This window comes from Cyprinus carpio, chromosome B10 (assembly GCF_018340385.1).
Source record: "Cyprinus carpio isolate SPL01 chromosome B10, ASM1834038v1, whole genome shotgun sequence".
NCBI lineage: Eukaryota > Metazoa > Chordata > Actinopteri > Cypriniformes > Cyprinidae > Cyprinus > Cyprinus carpio.
The window spans coordinates 18,016,651-18,043,249 of NC_056606.1; the positions used below are offsets into that span (position 1 = coordinate 18,016,651).

General features: G+C 35.6%; 1 protein-coding gene across 1 annotated transcript; it reads right to left on the reverse strand.

Annotated features, from left to right (window-relative positions):
- Positions 1-1,035: 1,035 nt before the first annotated feature.
- On the reverse strand, positions 1,036-23,201 carry gdpd5a (glycerophosphodiester phosphodiesterase domain containing 5a). Its single transcript, XM_042733000.1, has 16 exons — positions 22,840-23,201; positions 15,128-15,292; positions 10,913-11,016; positions 9,707-9,800; positions 9,333-9,392; positions 9,150-9,248; positions 8,964-9,057; positions 8,445-8,590; positions 8,115-8,197; positions 7,372-7,522; positions 7,071-7,292; positions 4,847-5,004; positions 4,203-4,350; positions 3,559-3,641; positions 2,897-3,009; positions 1,036-1,166 (listed from the first exon to the last, which is right to left on the reverse strand). Exons 2-16 carry the CDS (start codon positions 15,242-15,244, stop codon positions 1,051-1,053), a joined length of 1,788 nt encoding a protein of 595 aa, XP_042588934.1. The 5' UTR covers positions 15,245-15,292; positions 22,840-23,201; the 3' UTR covers positions 1,036-1,050.
- Positions 23,202-26,599: the final 3,398 nt, after the last annotated feature.

Here is a 26,599-nt window from a genome sequence, read left to right on the forward strand (position 1 = left end):
GATAAAAATCTAGTTCCTTTCCACTCAAGTGTCTAATCATTTTAGTGACATTAAAATTGAAAACAAAATTTCAATTAAAATAAAAAATTGAATAGAAAATAGAAATCATAACATTCTAAATGTCTTTTATGTCAAGTTTGATCAATTTAAAGCATCCTTGCTGAATAGAAGTATATATTTCTTTTATTCTTATTTTTTGTATTTATTTTATTGATGAGTGATTTATTTAAAATGTTTTGTTCTTGTTGTTGATTATTGTGGATGTTTTATGTTATAATATAATATACAATATAAAACTGTGCGGTTTTAAATTATCATAAGTATCATTCTGAGAGACTAAAGAGTAGGCCTGTCTACTGCAGCACAGGATGAACTGGACCAGTTTGTGCACAAAAGTGGCTCAATCTACCTGACTTCACCTGATATACTGATTCATTTCCAGTAATAATTACCCATTTGAACGCCTCATAAAAAAGACTCTCAATGCAATTCAGAGATTTCATTATGAAATAAATCACTTAAAAAGACAATTGATACAGCAAGGTAGAAGAAATGTGATCTTAAGCTAGTGCAATGAGATATGAATCACCAGCAAGCAAATCATATGTTACAAAAATAAAATAAATAAAAAATAAATAATCATATCAGCCTACAGTCAAGCTTTACAAGGGCTAGTTTGAGGGCTCAAAAACCATCTCTGAATCTTTGATTTCTGCATGCTTTAACATTAAATCCATTAATCTTCAGTCTGTTCTTCAAAAACATTATTAATAGGACACTTTTATTACCTGCTTTCATCAGATTGGACTCTAAACTTTACAGTGCACAATAAGTCAGCTCCATTTTAAATACAGCTCGATACAGAAAAAATACATCATAATTTATATAAGGATAGATGCAGAAAAAATACATCAATTTTAAATACAGCTCGAAACCAACGAAAACCATTCAAAATAAAGACCCTTTGGAGGTGCGGACTCATTGGAATACAGTGGTATAGTTTATTTGTTTTGATCTTGAGTTGTTTGTTCGGTTTCATTGAGGGCTTCATTAAAGTTTCGTAGCTTGACGTGCGGGTGTCATGATGTCATCGCAGGAGTACGTGTCCAGTCCGTTTCCTGTGAACACGGAGAACTCATCTGTGCTCCCAACACCGTTGTTGATCTCTGAGGGATGAAACAAGCACAAAACTCATTATACAGAGTTTCACATGGCAGATTTCTCCACTAGGGGGCGATGTCGGGGGGAAGGGATACTCCATCCCAAAATGAAAATTTTCATTAATCACTTACCCCCATGTCGTTCCAAACCCAAAAAGCTTAGTTCGTCTTCGGAACACAATTTAAGATATTTTGGATATCTTTGGGCCTGTGACTGTCCCATAGACTGCCAAGTAAATAACAGTGTCAAGGTCCATAAAAGGTATGAAAGTCGTCGTCTGACAGACTAATGAGACAAAGAGAATTGTGTAAATAAAGTCTGTGATTTTTTTTTTTCTTAGCTTCACTAAACAGTGTTCCCGTCGCTTACAACCAGATTGCAATATTCTGATGGCAGATGGAGAATTCTGACGACGACTTTCATATACCTTTTATGGACCTTGACACTGCTATTTACTTGGCAGTCTAAGCCTCCTGGTTTTCATCCATTTTATTTTAAATTTTTTTTTGATTGTGTTCTGAAGACGAACGAAGCTTTTACAGGTTTGGGGTTAGGTGGTTTATGGTGATATTTTCATTTTGGGGTGGAGTATCCCTTTAAATGGATGAACTTTCACAGAGCCCACAAGAACATTTTTGTTTTCGTTTTGGTGTTGAGTATGCATTTATTTGGATGATGTTTGTGATGGCCTATTAAGATTGGACTCAAATGACTGTTGGCCACTGATTTTGTAAGTATACAGACTTTTTGTTGGAGACTGATTTTGTATGAATCAGCTGATTGAGATGATTTCTTAAGGATCATGTGACACTTTATACTGGAGTTTGGTTGTTGGAATTCAGGGTTTGCATGAAGAAATATTTATATATATATATAGGATATAAATATATATATATATATATATATATATGATATATATATTGCAATTAGTGCTGTTTTTGATAGCGATCAATCGGATCCAAAATAAAAAGTGTGTACTGTGTCTTACAATTATACATATATATTTTCAACTGATCCCCCCATGTAACATGCACATAATAATTTATATTACATATATATATATATATCATGATTAATCATTTGACAGCACTAATAAATATATATATACAGTCAAGCCAAAATTTATTCAGACACCTTCAACATTTCACACATTATTACAGTTTAGTCGCAATAGTTTAGAAAATGGCAATAAAATATGGCAAGAACTCAGAGTAAAACTGTGTGAGAACAAATTCATCTTGATAATGTCAGATAACACTTAATCAAAACATGGTCAGGTCAAATTGTCTAAATAATTTTTGGTCCCAAATTTTTTATCAATTTTACTGTTAGTCCATTGTACAAAGAATTTGTATTGTATTTCCTTTATTTTGCTATCCTCACTTACATATATTAACTATAGTGTCCTGCATCCACTAGTAAAAAAAATATAAAAAATTATATCTGGTGTCTGAATCATTTTTTCTTTGACATATATACGGTATATAAAGCATATTATAAAATATATTATAAATTCCATAAAAATGGTTTCTTATTTGTCCATGATACCTCATACATTAACTAATGTTTAACCTTGTTGTAAAGTGTTATCATATGCAGATATGAATACAGATACTGAAGATGCATTATGACTGCCACCAGGGGGTGATGTGCCACAGCCATATGCAGAGGTCACAGAGAGTTAGTTTGCTCTGTGGCTTTATTAACCACACAGCTGTGTGCTCATGAGTCTCACCTGAGAAGATCAGTTTCTCCTTCATGAGGTTGACGTCACGACTCGGCCGACGTACTACAGCGCTGAGCATGACCTGCTCTGGGTTGTAGCTGCGCATGCCACTCATCTTCCACCTGAGGAAAAAGATCAAAACACACCGTCGCCAAAACACACTTCTGAGGGTCTGAAAGTGCCATAAAGGTCTGGTCATTATAGTCGGTCTTGACCGAATCACATCTTGACACTGAAGTAATGGTCATTATAGTGAATCTGAGTATCACATCTTGAGATATTTGATGAGATAAAGATGAAGAAACAGAACAAATAAAGACCAAAACAGTCAAAGAATTCTGTCCCTAATTTAATTGTGCTGAGGAGGACAGGCACATGCAAAGAGCAGAGGACAGAGAGATAATGGAGGGAAAGTAGAGAGTGCCAAGAAGAAAAGAGCAGAGCCATCAGTTGAAAAGCACCTGGCTGCCCAGCAGAGATATAGCAAGCATGCTAACTACAAAACAACCTAACATTAACGCCAAGGACTGCTCTTAAAATCAAATATAACATTAACGCCAAGGACTGCTCTTAAATTAGATTAGGGTTTTTAGCGAATGTGTGAAATTGATTCAATTATTGAAAAGTATTGAGATTACTGTTTTAATGAGTTTTTAAAAGAGATCACTTACTTCTGAAATATGAAGATGCCAATGACAATCGCCACAGAGATTAAATCTGAAGTGATCCATATCAGGCCATATTCATCTGCACTCTACAAACAGGTTAAAGCAGCATTTAGCCATTAGATAGCCATATAAATAGATAAAAAAGCTAATGAGGGGAAAAACAATTTAGGCAGAATCCCAATCAAAGATATTTGATAGAGATATTGAGGGGAAAAACAATTTAGGCAGAATCCCAATCAAATAAAATTGAAATATGTATAGCATGAAACTAATTTTGTCCACAAACTCCTGCACTACAGATTTTTCTGATGCAAATGTATGCAACCATTTGCAACATTATCTCTCAATACTGATCTTGCATCATATATAAAGCAAGACAATTTAAAATCTACAGTATTCTGTGGAATGGATGTTTAGGTGTGTTGAACTGAAATGTGTTTAACTGGGTCATGATTGGATGATTACTCATTGGTAGTTGAATTAGTAATTAAATTAGCATTTGGATGATATGTAGGACTTCATGAATGACAAGCGTTCCAAATCTGTGGAAAACTGGCCTGTGTACTTGAATGTGGCCAGCAGAGTATGTACTTTTCGTACGTAATAGGAGTGTGTGAACTGGGATTCAGCCAGAGAGAGCTCAGTACCATGATCCAGACAGGATTAGGCACTTTCTTCAGGATGTGTGGGGCATCAGAAGAGACGGACTGAACCCCGCTGCACCACATGAGTGAATAGAGCCACGGCTCGTTCACCGGATACACGTTTACACTCACATTACTGCCAGAGAACTGCCTGCTCACAACACACACACATACAGAGAGGATGTTTGCTTGGTAGAAGTATTGCAGAACAAAACCTCATGCCTACTTTCATATAAATGAAACAGTATGTATGCAAACATATGTATGTATGCATGCATGTATAAATTTAAACTTCACACATTAAAATATATATTACATATCATTCTTAATGCATTGTAATATATCACAGTAATAAAAATAACAATAAAATGAGTTCTTAAAACATTACACAGACCCATGAATGATCTAAATACATCTATTAAAATAGATAAAATATTTTAATTTTACATATAAAAATTTGTTCTTTTAATATTTCAAATAACTTTATATTTTTATATTTATATATTATAATTTTTTCGTTATATGTATTGCTTTTTGGTTACTCCATATTAACATTTTAATACACTACTTTCAGTATGATATTTAATACAGACTTGAGAAAGGCAGATGTCTGCTGACGTTCTGAATGTGTGTGTGTGTGTGTGTACCTGATATCCTGAGCTCTGGCCTGGCTGTAGTGCAGGGTCAGAGTACTGATCCCTCTTTCTTTCAGCTCAGCCACAGGAAGTTTCTCATCTGATGTCTGCTGAAGGAGAGGAACCGCTGCACGCACCTTCTTCCTGTACCAGTCGGGCGTCCACATCACCTACACACACACACACACACACACACACACACACACACACACACACACACACACACACACACACACACACACACACACACACACACACACACACACACACAGAGTAGCTAATTAAGCACTTTTAATATTTTTCTGAATATTAATACTGAATATTAAGACTATTAGACAACTTTTCAACTTTCAACTTATTATATTAAACTCTTTTTTTGATACATTTTTAATTTATTACAAATTATTTGGCTCATAAAGTAGCTGATAAAGGCATTTTCTAATATTAGACACTTAAGAATATTTTGCTCAGTATTTAAAATTTAGAATGAATAATACATTAGACGAGATTTCTAATTTCTTCAAGTCATATAAAAATAAATACGTACATTTTTAAATATATATTTTAGATGTCTGAATTTATTGGTTATCTCATAAACTAGCTTAGAAAGACCTTTTTAATATTATACATTTATTAGGAATATTTTATCAATATTTAAGATGGAATTAGAGGATTTAGATAAAATAATAGGACATATTTCAGCAAAATATACATTTTTAAATATTACATATTTTAAAAAGATTTTGAATTTTTGGGCACAAAGCATGAAGCTCATTAAAGTTTTTTTCAACTGTTAGAAGCTTATCAAGAATATTTTTCTCAATATTTCAGATAGGGATGTCAACGATTAATCGATGATCGATTAATTGTCGATAAGAGATGCAATCGATTAAAGCAATCGTGGTTGATAAACACAGACAATACGTTTTCCCGGAGCATTCAATGATGTCACTAAACGGTGACGCCGAGCATTGTTCAAGTTTCTACATGGACCTAACTAGCCTAGGGCACAGGTTCTCAAGCCCTTAGACAAAATGGGATGATTTAAGGAAAATGTATTGCCTATATAAGTAATAGGCCTAACATAAAAATAACAATTTGTTTTCATAAAAAAAAAATAAAAGCGAAATATTAAAATAGAGACTTAATATGATTAGATAGATAATGAATTCAAAACAGAAGTGTGACAGTGCTCCATAAGTTAATGCAAAAAAAGGATGACAACATGTATTCTGTTTGTTTGCTTTATTTTACAAGAGCACAAATTTTCTGTTTTTATTGTGAGTGTGCACAAATGAAAGTTAACAATTTTGTGGATTATATCTTACTCCAAAAAGGTTTTTGTTTTATGTCTCAGCTGTTTCAATCGTCCTGGCGCCTGGCACGCACGTATTCTAGCAATTCAAACTTACATGGCAGTTCATTATCAAAATAAAATACAGAACAGATTTTGAGGTTGTTTGTCCCTCAGGATGACCCGTACTGGACGGTGCAGTACATGTCTGAAAAGGATCGAAACCGCACGGCCAATCAGACGGTGTGTAGCCTCGCAGACCTGCTGCGTCTGGCTGCTAGAACAACCAAGAACAGAACCAACAACCGGAACAGAACCAAGCAGGATCAAATTGAATATTGGTCATAATACTCAGATGAAAATGTTTGATGTGAGCAACAGTGTGTTTTGCTGCAGCAGCGCTGATGGAAGTGGTTCTCTGACTGCGCAGCACAGCCACACGCGCCACAGTTAGGCCTATGATTGCGATTATTTTATTTTAAATGCCTTAATGTCAGTTGAAAACATTGAAATTGTGTTTTAAAACACAACAACGAGTACCACGAAACCATTTAAAGAGGCGCGTTCAGTGGTCTCCGTGCCGGGACAGAAAACAGTCAACAAAGTAAAATGATCTCAAACATACGGTGCGCTCTCTTCATTTTATGAAATGATCTTAATCACATCTATTCATTTTAGAATCCTGCTACAAGCATTTTATTCAGACTAAAACCCCTTTGATCCAAGGGAGAGTTTTTTGTTTGTTTGTTTTTTGGAGTGGCTTTTGCACATCCTGTTGACATCCCTAATTTCAGATTTAGACTGAATAAGGCATGATAGACAACCCTTGAACAAATTTTCACTCTTCAGATGTTGGTTTAAGAGGTCTTTTTTTTTCTTTTTATATAAATCAGAGACTTGCTAAGTGTGTAAATGTATATTGTGTGTGTTTTGTGCTCTCACCTGTTCTGGTAGGATGCTGGATCTCTGAATGACCTTCAGTGCATCACTGACCCAGAGCTGGTGTCTGGGGTGTTGAGGTGGAGGTCGCCGCAGGCTGAAGATCACGGAGCGGTTTGTTCTAGCAGCAAGACGCAGCAGCTCCGCAAGGCTACACACCGTCTGATTGGCCGTACGGTTGCGATCTTTTTCAGACATGTACTGTACTGTCCAGTATGGGTCATCCTGAGGGACAAACAACCTCACAATCTTTAGTAATTGTGAAGGTGGACAAAAGAAATAAGAAAGAAATCAAATGTAATACCCTGAGGAACCAAAGTCCAGCATTGAGACTGCGAATCTCTGTCCAGTTAAAGAACGAGGCGTCGTGGTCCTGACGGGCTGGAAACAGTTTGTCCACATTGGTGGTCCTGCGTAGTGTGCGGTCCCTCATCAAAAAGGGCACTCCATCCAGACTAGAGGCATAGTGGTAATGAAGGGACGGAAACAAAAAAAAAAACAACCAATCACATTAGAGTCAGGTTACTGCGAGCCAATTAGAGCTGCTGCCATTCTTTTCTCATATTCAAAAAGATACGATAAAATAAAATATAATACAAAATATAAAATAAATTACAATTAAATCAAAGAGGTATGTTAAAAAAAACTAGATAAATACAATAAATTAAACAATAAAATAATATCATATAATATATATAATATAATACACACATATGAAACCAGTTATGATTAATTCCGAAAGTATGCTAAAAATAAAAAGAACACATAAATACAATAAAAAAAATTAAAACTAAAATATGAAATACGAAAACACAAAAATTATGATTAATTCGACAAGGTATGATAAAAAAAAACTGATTTAGATAAATTCAAAATGATAAAATAAACTAAGACATTACTATTCAGTCAAAAAGGTATGATAAAAATAAAATAAACCAGATAAATAAATAAATAAATAAATAAATAAAGACAAGACAAGACAAGACAAGACAAGACAGATTATGATTCATTCACGTATGAGAGGTATGTTTCATAAAGTCACAATACCTGATGGTAACATCTGCTTCCAGGGCAGTGACCTTCTGTTGCAGTGCTTTACTGAAGGACATAATGGTGTGTTCTGGAGCGAGCTGAGAGAGAGAGGAAGAGTGTAATGGCAGTTACTTTCTTGACACTCCGAGGAGGAAGTCAAACAAACAGGTTTAAGCTTCATTGTACAATCAACTTAATGTTTAGACTTAATGTTTTAGAGTGTAAGTGTGCCTCTCTACAGCAGGAACACGCAATCCTTCCAGCGCTTTTTAACTGTTGCTAAACTTCAGAGAGAAACCTGGATGCCAAACATCTGGCCTGAAAAAACAGGATTTTGAAACTCACCATTGGAGCTCCACGACGGCCAATGACAGCAGGACGAGGACCGAGCTTGGATAGGTCCATGATGCAGGGAGAAGAGATGAAGAGGGGAACCAGATACAGAACCAGGAGAACGCTCACATAAATCACCAGCATCACAACTTGGAGTCCTGGATACACACACAAACATATGCAAAAAAAGAAAAATAAAAAATTGTCAAAAACCGTTACCACTGTTTAAAAGGTTTGGATCAATAATCTTTTTTTGCACACCTAGGCTGCATTTATTTGTTCAAAAATAAAGTTAATACACTAATATTTTTTATTAATACAAAGTGCAAAATAACAGCATTCATCACTTTAGATAAACTGAATACATCCTCACTGAATAAAAGTATTACTTCCTTTCAAAAACAAACAAACAAGCAAAAACTTACTGAAGGGTAGTGCACAAATATTTTACAATTACACTTTCTTAAAGTGTAGGGGCTGTCTTAGCTTTGACCCAGTCTGCCTTTTCCCCTCACATGACCTTCAACTCACTTGATCTTTCCACGCGCACCACCTGACCGGCGATGACCCACCCTAATGCTGTGACCGCAGCTAAAGCTCCGATGTGTAGGAACGGCCCTGTGAACTACAACAGCAAAAACATGCAATTAATTGAATTACTTGTCAAGAAAGATCTCAAGACACTGGACAGTAATATGCTGATGAGGTTGCTCCAACCTGCAGAGAAATGATGACAATGTCCCATTCGTCCTGCCAGAAATTATCAATGGACACCACTCCTGTTATGGTTGTGAGCAGAATGGCCAGAACTACAATCTGTAGGAAATAAAACTTGTTTTAAGTTACATTCAGAACTTCAGTCTAGTTCTAGGCTCAAACTCATTTAAAAACTCATCTTACCTTATGGATCCAGTACAAATTAAGCTGCTGTCCCAGTGCAATGTGACAAAGTGCAAGAATCTGAAAAAATAAATAAATAAATACAACAGCAAATTATAAATAAAATAATAATTAAAAATAAACATAATACATAAAAATAAATAAAAGTAATAAAAAAAAAATACATTTTGTATATAACAAAAAATATATATTAAAAAAATATTAAAATATGTACGTGTGCACACAATTATTAAGGCTACAATGGTGATGTTTTGAACCAACAAGCAGTCCGTCATGGCTTCACCATGTGAATTCAACAATTATAAAGCCATAAAAAGTTTAAAGGCACTGCTCACTTTCTCTGTGCCACATGTGCACGTGTGAAGAGCGCTCACCATTAAAAATGCAGTGTAAGTGAATCCTGTGAGTGTTGTGGCGAGAATGGGGACTGTGCCATCCTTCCAAACGGCCGAACGATTATATAACAACCTGCCAGAGAAATAAAATCATCAACTTCTCTCACACTAGGAGGGATAAAAAAAAAAAACCCCACAAAGCATGCTGTACATACAGTACATGAGGCTTTAAAACACTTAGGGGCCAGTTTTACTAACAGCTGGCGCCAGCGCAAACCGTCTTTTGGCGTTAAAATAGTATTATCAGGATTTACTAAAGACGCGCAGTAACGAATTAACACTGAAAAGGCGTGGACAGTTGCGCATTACATTACTGAATGTGCATTTGTAAGAGTTTCTCTTTTAGATGCAAAATTTATGAGAGTATTCAAATGAATCTAGCAACGATTTACTCACATTTGCGCCCATCAAATTACTGGTATTTGTGCCATTATTGAACACCTGCAACTATTTTGCACTTGAAATGGCTGCAATTGTTGTTGCTAGGAGGAGGTACCGCAGAGAACAGAGAGTGAGTTATTTGGAAACCCAGAAAAACACATTTAAGCCATGTTATTTTTACTTTAAGATGACTTGGAACCCTCAACTAGTAGTCAAGCAATACCAAGTCTATTAAAACGTCTTGCAACCCTACCCTTTTGCCCTCTGGTTCTTTTCAACATTTTGGTCATTTTAATCTTTATTTGCGATTACGGTAATTTGCGTTGCGCTTGGTATCTTGCAGTGATCGATATGTAAATGAGATGTTGCGTCTGTGTTCTTTAATTTGCACGTTGTCAGTAAATCACCCGCATAAATTTTCACGCCCATCTGAGCTGTTTTGCAATTGCGCTCTCTTGCTAATTTGTCCTGTTTAGTAAAACTGGCTCTTAGTGTGTAAAATTAATTCATAAAGTTGTTAAGCAATCTGTGTAAGGTAAAATAAAATGTTAGCCTGAATGCACTGTAAGTCGCTTTGGATAAAAGCGTCGGCCAAATGCATAAATGTAAATGTTTACGAATATAACTAAGAGTAATTCTTGCAATCAAACTAGAAAACTAATAAAACATGCTCTAGCAATGAAATGTCCAAACATGGCTTGCTGTCAGCTTTGCGGTGAGGACACACAGCAGGGTTCAGAGTTAATGATCAGCTGATGTCACTGCTAAAACAGCAGGTTCCTCCAAACATCAGGCTGAACTCACCAGTTGAACTCGTTGTAGTCATTACGAGCCTCCAACCAGAAGTAGGACCAGACGAGGAGAAGAAGAAAGGAACAGCAGAGGAGGAAGAACCATGAACATTCCCACTGAAAAACAAAAACAGGAAGTGATGTAAACACACATGTCTTCCAGACAGACATTTATTCATTTAGCAGACACTTTTATCCCAATGAGGAATGGTACAAACACACAGATGTGTCAAACCAACAGTCGGTGACGGTCCTGACAAGATTTTATTTTTATGTTCCAAATTTGGATTTTTAATAGCTCTCTTTATATCCTTCACATCTGTAACCCTAGGGCTTTACAATCAGCACTTCATGTCAAGTGTGGCAGGGGATGTAATAAGCTGCTGAGATCAAACACGTAGCTTTTAAGATGCCTTAAAGTTTTAAAGAGCATGATAAATTGTGAGCTTAATTAACTAATAAGTTTAAGAACAAAATTACAGGAATTTAATTAAATTCCTTCACCACAGAAACCACGCAGCGTTCAACAGTGAATTACAGCAGCAATGGAGCATTTTTAGCACAGTGGGATCTTTCAGAAAGAGAGAGAGTGAGAGAGAGACATTGCCTGGCACCAAAGCATGTTTGCTGGGAGACCAGGCAAGGTCGCTGCTGGAGATCGAGAGGGCGGAGCTTTATTGTTAAGGGGTGATGTAATAATCAAACTTGTCTCTGTTCACCTGATGCTGAGAATGAAAAGATTTCACTCAGTGAATGTATTCAGTTGTTTATGATTTTGAAATGTTATTCAGAAACTTTCTGGATATACATGGTAAATGACATGAGCTCACAAGCTTGTTCATAGAAGGAAAAGCAGCAAGTACATGAAACAATGGCTGGAGTTTAAGTACTGAATCTGTCAGACATCACTCAGATTTCATTTGGGCAAGGATCTAACTAATTAGACTTTTTTTTTTAATTAAATAGGCTATTTTTTTTCCCCAAGAAAATTCTGTTGATTCGAATTTTCATGAACTGCAAGTACTCAACACTTCGACTAGGAATATAGTATGTGTAAGACTTTGAAAGACATTTTTTTTTTTTTTTGTGATTATCTTGCAGTACATGAATCTGTTGGGTAACGCAAGGTGCAGAGAGACATCTAAGTTTGGTTTGCAGTTATGATTTGTTTAATACTGGTTGCAGTGTGACTTTTAGTATTCCAAAGAGACCTTTCGTTCCTGTGGAGGTGTGAAATAGATCTAATGATCTAATGACCACGTCCTGAGATTCTGTAAGTAATTCGTTCAAATGCAGGGTGAATTAGGGTAACTTTTAACTTCTCACGCCATCACCTCACATTACAACCCAGTTAGAATATCCTAATGTTTTGATTTGCTAATGATATTTTAATGTATTTGAAGAAAGAAGTCTCTTATGCTCACCGAAAGACTGCATTTATTTGACCAAAAAAATACTGTAAAAATGGTAATATTATGAAATATTACAATTTTGAAGAACTGGTTTCTATTTGAAACTCATTATTGATCAATTTAATGTGTCCTTGTCTAATAAAAGTATTAATTTCCTAAATAAAAAAAGCAAGCATTAAAAATATACACATCACCCAATGTCTCAGATGACCCCAATTCACCCTACTTTGGACCACTGATTGACAATTTAACAAATAAAACTGAAAGATGTTTTATGAATATGAAGACCAATGACTATTATTTCCAACAAAACACAACTCAGCATTTGTACTGATGAAACTTTTCACCAACTCTGAAATTAATTAAAAACTTTTCACCAACTCTGAAATTTCAAAGACCACAACAACAGTCTTCTGACATGCCTTAAATACAATTGCCAACAATAACAGCTCACATACAGTTTTTTAGTGATTCCGCACACCCTGACAGTGAACTGAATAATGCACTGACTCATGTTTTCTTGGTCTGTGGATTGTGGTGGAGTCACTCTACAGTGCAGGACACATTTCACTGTTCTGTTCATTCATTCTGCACAGCTGACAGCTGATAATCTCTCAATCCCATCAGCTCCTCCAGACCTGCTCTTGAGCACATAGGGGAGGACACATTGTCACCCTGCTCTAATAATAGAGTGGGCAGGGCTAGCAGTGATGACACAAAGTTAAGCCAGCCAATGGCAGAGCTTCTGAAGAGTTCGTTGTCAATGCAGAGGTGTTCCTTCAGAGAGCCTGTTCAAATGGAAAGATGAACTAATGGCTGTGGGTGTGCGTGTGCGTGTGTGTGTTCACTTCTGGAGGAGCATTTATAATAACTTGTGGGGAGGTGAAAAGAAAGAACAAAACCCACAAACTGAATCATCACGAGAATAAACTGATCAGAACTGAATACTAGAATACTGCTGACTGCACAGTTAAAAGTATATATGGTTTACAATAATAATAATAATAATCATTATAATTATAATAAATTGCTTTAGCAAATATAAATAAATAACAGTTTTAAGCAATACAGTATGCTACATTTTTAACCTCAAGTTTCATGTTTGTTTAAATCAGTGAGTGACTTATAATCTCAGACTTTAATACACTTTTTTTTTTTTTTTTTTTACTACATTTCATATAAAATGTTAACTTTTGGCAGCCCGGTGAAATAATGAGTCAAGAAAGGGTTTGTTTAAAATTGTTGTTTGTTTAAAAATATAGTACGTCAGCAGGTGAGATAAAAATAATAATAATAATAATAATAGTTTCAAATAATAGTATGCTACAACTTTTACTTCAGGTTGCATGTTTAAATCAATGAGTCAGTATATCATTTCAAACATCGTTTTAATGTTTAGAATTTTTTTTTTTACGTTTTTGAATTAAATTTTGGATAAAAAATCTTAAGCCCCGTTAAATAAGGGGTTAAGACAGAGTTCGTAAAAAAATTAAACCTACAGTAATATTGTCAAGTTTAAACACACTACAGAAATTACATAATGTATGGAATGCTGAGTTTGAAAAAAAAAAAATAGAATTTCTAATTAATTTAATATTATATACAATATATATATATATAAAGTAAAACATGCATACATATATACACACACACACACACACACACACACACACATACACACACACACACACACACACACAATTAAAATAAACTAAACTGAAAATGCAGTTATATTCTATATATTACATTCTGTATAATTTAATGATATAATTTTCAAATATATAGATACACACATCACAATTCATTTAATTATAATGAACTAAATAAAAATAATAAAAACTTATTTGCAACCCTTGAGTGAAACTAAGCTTGATTTTTATCATTAAATCAGCTATTGTTCTATTTATATCAGTGCTATTCTAAACTTCTGAGGATATTGCTACATTTAAGCTTGATACCCTATGAATATTAGAGGACTTTAGGTAAAGATTAGATAAGGGTTGATTTTCATTGTGACTGTGGCTCAAATCAGGTCAGAACATTTGATCGCTGAGCTGGAATGGATGCTCCGTTAAAATAATGGGCATTTCTGCTTGAATAACTTTACTAAATAAATGTCAGTATCCAGTTTGGTGTCACCAGACATTGAACGGACAAGTCAAAGGGAGACAGAGAGACCTGACTAAGCCTCTTGCTGTGTTGTATACAGATTGGAATTGACCTGCAACAAGTCCTCCAGGGAATCTAAAACTCTAGCTTGAGTTTCTCTCTGTCTGACAGAGACATTCAGACAGCAGAGGAGAAAGCATTTTTGCTTTGTTACAGACAGCCAAGTTGTCCTTCGGTTCTGCTGTCTGCCTCAAATGAATACCGAACAAGACATTCATGGACAGACGCTGACAGAAATTACCCGAGAAAGCCATCAGTATCATCAAAGTGGATCCATAACTATGAGCCACAGGTTTGGGAATCACAGATGACAAAAAATGACACTTTTCTAAGCTCAGCCTTCTCAGTTATCATTGGCCAATTATTCAAGCTATACTCAAATTCCTATTAAAATTAATGAGTTTTTTATTAAAATGTGCTTATAAACGGCTAAATATATAAATAGCGATTACAAGTGATACAGTAACATTAGGGTAAATGACCATAACGTTTCAACATGATTGGTCTGTAAACATTTTTAATGTGGAGCTTAGTGAAAGGTCAATGACTCAACAGATCAGTGTCACTTTTGCCTCTATCATCTTCATTCAGTCTTTATGTGGTTAGAATACAATGGCTTCTCCCACAAAGGATGATGCTGTGGTTACCTTGGAGCTGTCGTCATGGGAGCGCTGGTACCGTTTCCAGCGGCAGCCGTAGATCCCGGTCAGACAGGACAAACACAGCTGTCTTTCATACACCTGTAACGGTTGGTGTTTCACCATAGTCAGGCCAAAGCTGATCTGCAGACATCCCACTCACACACTGCAGACCTGCAGGAGTGAGACACATCTGTGAGAAATGACATTATCCATAACAAAACGCTCTGTCTTCAACTAAATTATACTGTCTGTGTTGATATTGCACTGAAAAACCGAGCAGGGGATTTAGCCGTTTAGCTTTGAGTCTGGGAAACTTGCCTCAGGAAAACATACCAGAGAAAATCCTACAGCGCCAGAGAATAAACAATACGTCAGTAATAATTGCAGGAATCTGTAGGTCGACAGTAATGTGACTCAACCACGCCAAGTGAAATACAAGGTAAAAAAATCTTTTCATAATCACACCATCATGAGTAATACAGGAAATAGCATCAAACGACAGCTGAAAACAATGGAAAAACCACTGAAAGCATTTAACAAGACAATGAAATGAAGATTAAATACAATCTATTACATAGGCAATATATTAGGGATATAACGGTACATGTATTTGTACTATGTATTATGTATTATTATAGTTTTAATGTATAATATCATCAGTTTGCATTTACGACCCATCAGCCTTCACCATCTAGAGTTTCACGAAAGAACTTTTACATTTATTGACCATTTATTGGTTATTGACTATAACACAAAAATAATTATAAGCTTGCTGACATCAAGCAAGGTTTAAATAATGGTACATCATTGCTGGAAAAATGATCAGAATTGTATGTAGATTTTATTTTTCTATTAATCCAAAAGTAGTAAGTACTGGTTATTTGGACCTACAAATAACTTCAAAATAAAGAAGAATATGCAGTTATGCCATTATATTGGACATTTAGATAATTCTTTAGATGGATCTGTCAAAGTTGTTGTGATTTTTGTGTTTCAATTTGAATTCTTGCCAGTTTTGTGGGGTAATTTTGAGTTTGATGGTAGGTGATAGGGGACTCTGTGTGACAGCAGCTCTTTGATTATGAGCTGTGAGACGCACATATTACAGAATCAGATATTCAGATGCGGCCCGACAGAGGCAAAGCGGCCCTCTCTGTCAGTCTGCACTGCAGTCACCATATTTCAGTATTTAGGTTAAGATGGTTGTTCTACAGGTCACCATGGTCCCAAATTTGGAGACAAGTTTGAAGTTTCTTTAACTACAACTTAAGTGAATGACATACAGCCAAGTATGGTGACCCATACTCAGAATTTGTGCTCTGCATTTAACCCATCCAAAGTGCACACACACAGCACACCACACACACACACACACACACACACACACACACACACACACACACACACACAGGGAACACACACCCGGAGCAGTGGGCAGCCATTTATGCTGCGGCACCCTGGGAGCAGTTGGAGGTTTGGTGCCTTGCTCAAGGGCACCTCAGTCGAGGTATTGCCGGCCCGAAACTCGAACCCACAACCTTAGGGTTAGGAGTCAAACTCTCTAACCATTAGGCCATGACTTCTCCATGATGCTAAACATGTCAACAAGATTTTGGATGATACATGAGTTCACATACAGTAGAACACTTCAGTTTTAGCAGATAAAGATTGCAAAGGAATATGTAAGTAGCTAAATATTTAATATAACAACTGTTTTAAAATAGAAATGTTGAAAGACTGAAAATGATATCCATAGGCTGTCATTTACATGATTCATGTAATTAACAACCAAATGTGACCAGACAAAAAACATTAACAGAGCCATTTTTGGCTTTTAGGCATACATTAACAGTGAATGTGTAAATTTAAAAGTGTGTAATTTAAAATTTGCAATAAATTCTAATCATTTTAATGTTCTTCATTTCCTTAAATCCCTTTAAATCCTTTAATTGTACTCAATAAATAAAAAGACCATCACTGGTAAAACCTGGGGTTATTCATCTGAAATTCTTTTGGAATGACCTAAAGGCATAACTGATTTCCCTCAAATACATAATAAATAAACCCATAAGTCAGCCACTGACCCAGCATTACCACACCAGATGCTCCAATGAAAAACAACAGATTTCAATGACAGTAATTAAAGAGGGCTATCAAGACACAGCCAGCACAGATTTGATCTTTGTCCACCAGAAGCACCCACTCAGACAGATTAGCATATCATTAGCATCTTCAAAAACCCACCTCTCATACACAAACAAGCTACTACGAGTCCTCATTAGTCATTTCCTCAAAAATCCTGCTTCATATTCCATAATAATTGCATTCTTTTAACTCTTTCGGAACAGACATTAACATATGATCCCTAACAAGCCATCCCATAACCACAGTTCTTCAAGTCACGATGGATGTGTTACAAATCGGTATGAAAATGCTAAAATGAATGCGTGAGAATATGAAAGCATCTGGGTTTTCTCTTTTCCAGACTTCCTGCTGCGTGATCAAGACTGGTTTAACCCCTTTAGTATCGGTGATTAGATTTAGATGTACTGTCCTTTGTTGGGTTTTGCATACAGCACTTGGTCTGCAACACACCGGTTAAATCATTCACATGCATCCTGTGTTCACCTACAAAAAGACAATATTGGTTCAAACAAAAGAAGTCATTATCTCCTCCAGACATGTCTTCCTGTTGAAAATGGCCCTGTCTGAGTGAGTTAACACTCTGGTGTGACTGTTTGACTGAGGCAGAGCGCGCACACACACACACACACACACACACACACACACAGACCTGATGTCAACATCACATCTGTTGCCCTATTATTGAAGTGACAGTTCAAAAGAAAATTCTGTCATCATTTACTCACCCTGAAGATATTGATAATGTATTGATAATGTAGGTGCACCAACAACAAGTGGATCCCACTGATTTACATTGAGACATTTATCATAATTTTTTTGTGAACTATCTCTCTATATACTTCAGATACATTCAGAGGGTCTACAGTGTTATTCTCAGCTGGAAAGTAACTGTGCTAAAGTTCATTCCCAACTTCAATAGGGTATTGAGAGGTTGAGGAAGCTTTACACCTGGGGAGTTCAGTGTAAATATACTGATATACAACAGAGACATTTATAACGTTACAAAATATTTCAAATAAATACTGTTCTTTTGAAGTTTCTTTCATCAAATGTACCATGGTTTCTACAAAATTACGAAGCATCACAAAAGTTTTCAGAATTAACAATGATAATAAATGTTTCTTGAGCAAATTTAGCATTTTAGAATGATTTCTGAAGGATCATGTGACACTGAAGACTGGAGTAATGATGCTGGAAATTCAGCTTTGTCACAGGAAGAAATAATATTTTAAATAGTAATAATAGTTATTAATATTTATGAATATTGCAATTTTTACTTATTTCTGAGCATATGAATGCAACCTTTGTGAGCATGTAAGACCTGAAAAACATTTTTTTTTTTTTAATTTTACCAATCCAAACTGGAACTGTAGTGTATTTGATTTTTTTATTATTACTTTTTTAATACTGTATTGTATATGTTTTTTTTTTTTTCTTGATGCAATTATGTCTTCCCATGACACACTGAGAAGCAGCTACATGACTTATGGAAGAGCAAAACAGATCCTTCCACCTCAATATTAACACACATTCTTCATAAATCCATTTAAACTGTATCTCTCAATGTTCACAGTGGCAGAAGAGAGGTAGTGTATAGTGTAAGTTTGTGTGTACGCAGCTGTGTTGGTGTGGGGCTTCATGCTCCAGCCTGTTTCCATGACACTGAGCTTTAAAGACTTACAAAAGCCTGAATTCTCTGACATCAGGAGAGTAAATTGAGCCTTATTCACACCAGCTCGAACTCCAGACCTTCTACGGCTGTTGGACTTTCCAAACAAGTACTATTGCCAGAAACAGTAAGCTACATATTGTCTGCTTAATTTCCTGCCTCACTCCAGACCGCAATGGACTTTTTCAGCAGCCTTGGGTCTTGAAGGGCTTTCCCCCATTCCTTTTCTATGTGCATCTTTAAATCAGATTTATAAGCAAAGAATCAAACCAACTTGCTCAGAGATGAATTAACCACAAAATTACAAACATTGATTTAAAATAAAAAAGTGTTTGAAATCTGAACAGTGCATGAAGCATGGCAAAATTCATGATTGAATAAAAAAAGACAATATAAAATTATAACTTATAGTCATTGATTGAAGAATAAAATACATTATTTTGTAAGTGTATGAAATACAACATTTCAATACTGTAAAAAAATGCTACAATTCATAATTTTTAAATGTTCTTAAAATGTATTGCTAAATATTCAAATATCAAGTTGTTTAATGCAAGTTGTTAGAGAATATACAGACTGACTTGTTTATGGCATTTGCATTGCTTCATGCAAGTGGGAGGAAGCTGCGGAGCTCTTTTGGCGCAGTTCTTATTTCCATGGTAACAGCGAATTCTCTAATTACTGGATCCAGAAGGAAACACTCCTCAAGATTATGAGTAATGTATTTTTTTTCCCAATGGGAATATTAAACAACTTGAACTAAGGAATAAACCTGTCACTTAAAGATAAACACAATTATTTAACAGTCTCTGAGCTCACGGAAGATTTGTCTTGAAAGGTTTTGACATATTAAAATTCTTTCTCTAGTGAAAAAATGTTTTGATTTTGTAGTTCTGAAACCCTACTGTTGCACTTCACATCCAAGACTTCTAAAATCTAAAATATGCGAAAATTATTCATAATCATCCACGCCACCATTCAAAACTTTGGGGTCATGATTAACTATAAAAAAAATTAATAAATAAATTAATGATTTCATTCATTTTAAATTGATCAAAAGTGTCAGTAAAGACATTTCTATTTCAAATAAATGCTGTTCTTTAAAACTTTCTATTAATCAAAGAATCACAAAAACAATGTTTCACAGTTTGGACAAAAATAAATGTTTTTTGAGCAGGATCAAGTGACACTGAATGCTGAAGTAATGACTGCTGAAATTTCAGCTTTGCATCACAGAAATAAATTTCATATTAAAATATATCAAATTAAAAAACAGTTATTTTAAATTGTAATAATATTTCACTACATTACTATTTTTACTGTATTTTTGATCAAATAAATTCAGCCTTGGTGAACATAAGAGACTTCCTTCAAAACAATGTAAAAATCTTACAGGCCTCACACTTTTGAACAACTGTGTACAAAACTGCAACACTTTCTATTCAGCAGTTTGGATTGCTTAACATCTGACTGAGACATCCAACCTTGAAATAACACTATACTTTCAGACACTTCAGAGCAGCATGTGCACAAATGTACTAATTGTTCACTCCTGATGGGATTTTACAGAAAACTAATGGCTAGTGTCCAGTTCAGAAGCCTCGCCAAACGAGTTGGGGAACAGGGGGTCAGCGTCTACCGGGAAAACAAATTATCACCAACATCTCTACTACTGATCACTTCAGAACATAAGGATTAAATATCTAATATCTAAAATAATTTGGAGCAAAAAAAAGATAATTGATGACACTGCATATCATCGCACATTACAAATCATGAAAAAAAATACAATAAAAGATCAACAGGAACATTCTGCAAAATATCTCCTTTTCTCATGCATGTTTGGACAAAACATAATAAAAGGTGAGTAAAATTATGCTAAAATGACAAAAATGTGACAACACTACTTGGGATGCGACAATACTGTGTGTTTTCCAATTACAAACAGCTAATTTCTTCAACGTTTCTCACTCAGAATTCGGGTCCAGAAACTCTCATTAACTCTAGAATGACATTAATAAAAAAAAATGAAGGCTGTTTCTATTCAAGGATTCATGCATGATTCAAAAGACTTAAAATAGAGGGACATTTAATCATTGTACAGCTTCTGATTAGGCAGTGCAGAACAGCTGTGACATATTGAGGAATGAGTAAAACGACTTTGGGAAGTTTCTGTGGGAAATCATCCGGCAGGTTTGAATGGATCCACCACAGGGAGGAGGGTTTACTTTCCCAGGGATGAAACAAGCCCTTTGTGTTCCCACTCCTCTGGTGGGCCCTCTGTGGAAATAAGTGAGCAAAGACAAGCTCGTTTATCTCTCTTCATATACTGCTTTTGTTTAGGCACCTTCTAAAAGGGTCTTTTGTAGTACAGTTCCTCTGGTTGTCAAGAATCCACTGGTTGTTGTGGAGAGCTCATAATGACGATACCTGACATAGATGTCATAGCATGAGCGAAATATGATACGTAGACCATATTTGTGCCTCAGCATTACTGTTGACACCAGAATAAAAGGTGAATTCGGGCAATAATCTCTAAGGAGATGTGAAATGGCTTGTTTTGAACAAGTCTACAGGCAGAGCTTTGGTCTGGAGAAGTTGAAAGACATCAACATCCAACACCCTCCGTCTGGTAGTTCCCGTCTTTTGCAAAACACTTCCATTTTGCCCTGCTGTTAGTCTTTTCTCTCTCAGACGTTTCCTGAGGAGCGGTCTGCACCACTTCCCTCGACATTCAGCCCAAAACTTTTGAAGCTTAAGAGAAATGCTCAGCTCTCATGAGATTCTGGCAGCACCATAAAACAACTGGAAACCCATAAGCCACTGATGATATGAGGGGTATGAGACCCAAAAGTTTGTGGCAGCACCATATAATTATTTGTATCAAATGAGCCAATTATGATATGTGTGGTGTTTGAGGTGCTGATGGTGGAGACCAGGGCTAGCTGTCACAATGACTATATCTTATAACTATAAAAATATGTTTTCAGCAGTGATTCTTGATTTTAACACCATTGATTTTTGTAAATTTGAATGTTTTTTAGTTAGTTTAGTATTTTTAGTGAATTTTAGTTATTTTTAATTTTTTAATATTACATTTTTTCTATAGCTTCTGGGCAAAAGTTGATCATAAAAGTACACTAGCATACATTCAAACAAGAGTTAACTACAACTAGTCAGCTGTAAAATCAAGGTAGAGGTAATAAACAAACTTAAAAATCAGAAATGTATTTTCTTTCATTTGTTCATTTTATTCTATTTGTTTATTCATTTTGCTTTTTTATTTTCTTCAGATTCCCTGCTTTGTACATGATATTTAAACATGTATTAACAAATAAAACATAAAACGTATATTAAATTAGAAATGTTTAAATGTGTAAATTACAATATTTGGGGATAATTTTCATGCTTTAAAAATGTTTTACTGCTGATATTTTGCTGACAAATTTATAATAGGTATATACTATTGTAGCAACCCCATATAATGTGACAACATGCCCCACTTTAGAATAAAAACTGACAACTTAGCACCTCTGCTACTGTATTCACATCATATACATTGAGTATTTATAACTTAAGGTGAAGAGTAATTGTTAGAACAGACTTACATAATGAAGCTTTTGCCAAAAACATTTGTACATCAGTATGTATGAATATATAATTCAAAAGCATGAAATAGAGCATGGTACTGCCATCTAATATTATACAGTCATACTTTCATAAGGGAACTCAGTTCTATCAAGATTAAAAGAAGTTTTAGATAAACGAAAGGGGCTTCGATCGTTTACTTATTGCATATGTGCCAATAAAAAAAAAAACAAATGAATATGAAAACTCTAAACGTACTACATTTATGCACGTGATAGTAAACAAGCTTAAGTACAGGCTACTTATCCACACTCACCTTCTCGTCGGCAAGGTGATCAGCGCAGGTCCTTGAGTTCTTTTTCTCCAGTTTTCTCCTATTAAACTTGTGTTGTAGTTTGTCTTTCTGTTTCTCTAGATGTTCTAACATACATTCAGAACTCTTGACTTATCAAGGTATATGATACTATTGGAATTTAACTACATTAAAGTTCCGTCAGTGCGCGGCGTTTCAAATTCAGTCTGCCTGTCACGATCACCTGCGAGATGGTTTATATGAATTATTTCAATATAACGTGTTTTCACGTTGTGTTTGGAGGATTATGATTCACCGAGGACATTCAGTGAGTAAATTCATCCGATCCGAAAGCCCGGGGGAGGAGCTGCGCGCCTTCATCTCCTCCTCTTCCTCCTCCTCTTGATCAAGCGTCATCAGCGCGCTCCCAGTAATTAACAACCAGTTAACAACCCACAGTAGCTATTCGTGATAAGTGTAACCTTTAAGTTAATAAACGTGATATATATATTAAGTTTAAACTTCGATTGAGTAAACTACTAGTTTAGAATAAATAAATAAATAAATAAATAAATAAATAAATAAATAAACTTCAACTTCCTCAATGACTGGTATCTTTTGAATTTGTTCACTCAAGTGATTTATTTGTGGTGCTAGGAAGATTTGTTCACTTTAAAGATTCTAAACGAATCGGGTTAGGCCTATTTTTATATGACAAATGATCACAGTTACTTTTCAGTTGATTATTGGTTGGAATGATAATAACCTGGCAATCTTCTAAAAAACATGTAATGGTTGCTGTGTCTTTTGTGAAGTTTTGTGAAGCAGTGTTCGGCGAGGCCACCTCTGTCAGGCACAGAGCTACTTATCCAGACCACAGGCAGAGAGCCAGAGCAGAGCATCCACTGCTTCTATTCCAGGATGCCAGTGAGAGATTAACCTCTGGCCTGAGCCAAGCTTGCATCACATCCTAATCTTTAACAACCTACTGGTGGACTGAGGCTGTCCTTCAGCAAGCATGATTTAGATGCACTAGCTGTGGCACAGCTGTATGGTCACATGTGCATTTATTGTGGTGTTTTCTGATGTCCTGAGATGTCAGGATGATTGTTCTGCTCATATCAGCTCTAGCCTGCTAGATTCCTGGAGGACCCCCAGCACTGCACATTTTGCATGTCTCCTTTGTCTGACACACCCATTTCAAGTCTGTGAATCTCTACTAATGAGCAGGTGACCTGAATCAGGTGTTTGATGTTGACATGCAAAATGTGCAGTGATGGGGGTCCTCCAGGAATGTGATTGAGAACCACTGTGCTAGAATATATGCAACTCCACATTGAAGGGCTTGAATGGATAGGAACATTCATTCAGGAACAATGATTGCTGTCTTAAGAAAAATAAAATAAATTATTATTAATAATAAAAAAATTATGAAATAATGTATTAATGATATATGATGGTATATTATATATAATTATATATAGGCGTAATTATTTTACATGAAAAGTATTCTGTCATTTCCCCGGTGCTTATTGTGTATACTACTGTGTTAGGATAGGACAATATTTCTATAATAATAATTATAGATAATCTGAGGGTGCAATGAATCAAAATGTTGAGAAAATCACAGGGCCGGCGCTCCGCACACGCACATCACGCACTGCGCGTAGGGCACCAAGTGCTTGGGGGGGCACCAAAAAATCTGGGTCGTGAAAAAAATCATCACAATGGGCTACTAGTATAAATAACAAATAAAATATTTCTAAAAGCATGTTAATATACAAAAGCAATACAAAAGTAATATAGGCCTAGACCAAATTAGTCGAGAAAAAGGTGAATCTCTGTGCCAGTCTCCCTCTGGTGCGCCCCACCTTCCCCACCTCCCAGTGGTCTGTTCGATTATGCCTCAATCAATGTCAAATTTGGCAGACACCGACCTCAGACATGGCCTCGAAAAGGCACCAAGAGTCGGGGGCGGAAAAAAGAAGAGACAGCAGGATGATGCTCGCGCGTCGCTTGCAGGTAAGACAATGTTTTAAATAAAAATGTTAGTTTTGTAGCCCTTGCGTGTAGTATGCATGTCCAGGGGCGTCGGCGCGTCCGCGTCGCTAGTAGTGCAAAAGATCCGGGGCTTTTAGCCCTGCATGTTGAGTCTTTTATTTTAACGGGGTCCGGGGAAATTTTGAAACTTGGGCTGTTAAAGATGCAGTTTGTTTGAGAAGGAAAGGAAGGCCAATCGTTGGGGTCCTCATCGTCATATTTGAATGACAAATAAAGCTAATTTTCCCCGTACGTTACAGATGTGTCACGTGTGCATATAGCTATTAGTGCAGAATGTTCCCTATTGTAATTTCTTCGCTTCAATACAATGTCTATCTGCCTCAGTCTGAACTTAAGAAAACCCTGCAACTGAACGTGATGTGATTTTTGCCAAATTAGACCGCTTAGATAAAGATTTTTCGTTGTTGTACTATGGCATGCGGTCATTTTCAAGAGGTTCGGCCAAGGGCGACATCTGTTGGTGAAACTGCAATTAGAAAAAAAAAAAAACCACAATCTCAGTGTTTGTATATTTTCATATTCACAGAGTTGTCAAATTATTAGGGCTGGGAAAAGATTAATCTCGATTAATCGCATCCAAAATAAAAGTTTGTGTCTACATGATATATGTGTGTGTACTGTGTATAATTGCATGGTTATTTGCAGTTTAAAATGTGCACTTTAAAATTCATACTTCATAAAATTCATACACTTATACTGTTATTTGCACTAAACTTTTTTTTGCACTTTTAACTTTCTGTGTTTACATTGTTCAGTTCCAATTATTCATTTGCAGCAGTTATTTTGGAAGTAAAGAGAACCTAACTAAGAAATTCTGAATGGTAGTTATTTCTTTGGTTGGGGAGGGGGGGGGGCACCGTCAAGCATTTGTGCTTAGGGCACCCAAATGGCTAGCGCCGGCCCTGGAAAATCACATTTAAAGTTGTCCAAATGAAGTTCTTAGCAATGCATATTACTAATCAAAAATTAAGTTTTGATATATTTACAGTAGGAAATATCTTCATCGAACATGATCTTTACTAAATATCCTAATGATTTTTGGCATAAAAGAAAAATCGATCATTTTGACCCATACAATGTATTGTTGGATATTGCTACAAATATACCCATGCGACTTAAAATAGAATAGAATTTCATGTATTTTAATAATTATACATGTTACATTTATTTATCATAAATAAATAATAATTTGTTAATTTCAATGCTTTTATTATGAAATATCTCTGTAGGGAAGAAACCAGTTCCAAACCTCCAAGGCAGAGTTTGAGTTTTTAGACGTGTGAGTCTAGCAGCACCTAGTGGACACATGTGTAGTTGCAGGAACATGCAGTCAAACACACACACACACACGCACACACACTGCAAAAAATCTGACCTGCCATTTTCATACTTGTCCACAAGAAGACGCCCTCATATGTATCTGATGCTTTTAAATCTACCACATTATTATTATTTTTTATTTTTTTATTTTATTTTTTATCTCTCTCCCACATCTAGTAAAAGATTGTGGTGTTCTCACAAAATAAGCATTTTTCTTGATGGGGACTTCAGGAAAGAGATTAATGTGATATAGAAAATGTTTATTTTAGCTACTTATTTAAACTTATAGTGTTTACCATGATCACAAGATTAGCTTCCAGTGATTTCTTACAAAAATGTTAAATAGTTGTAGACCTATACTGCTGTCAACATTAAGGTATAGAAGAGTACAAGACACTGTTTT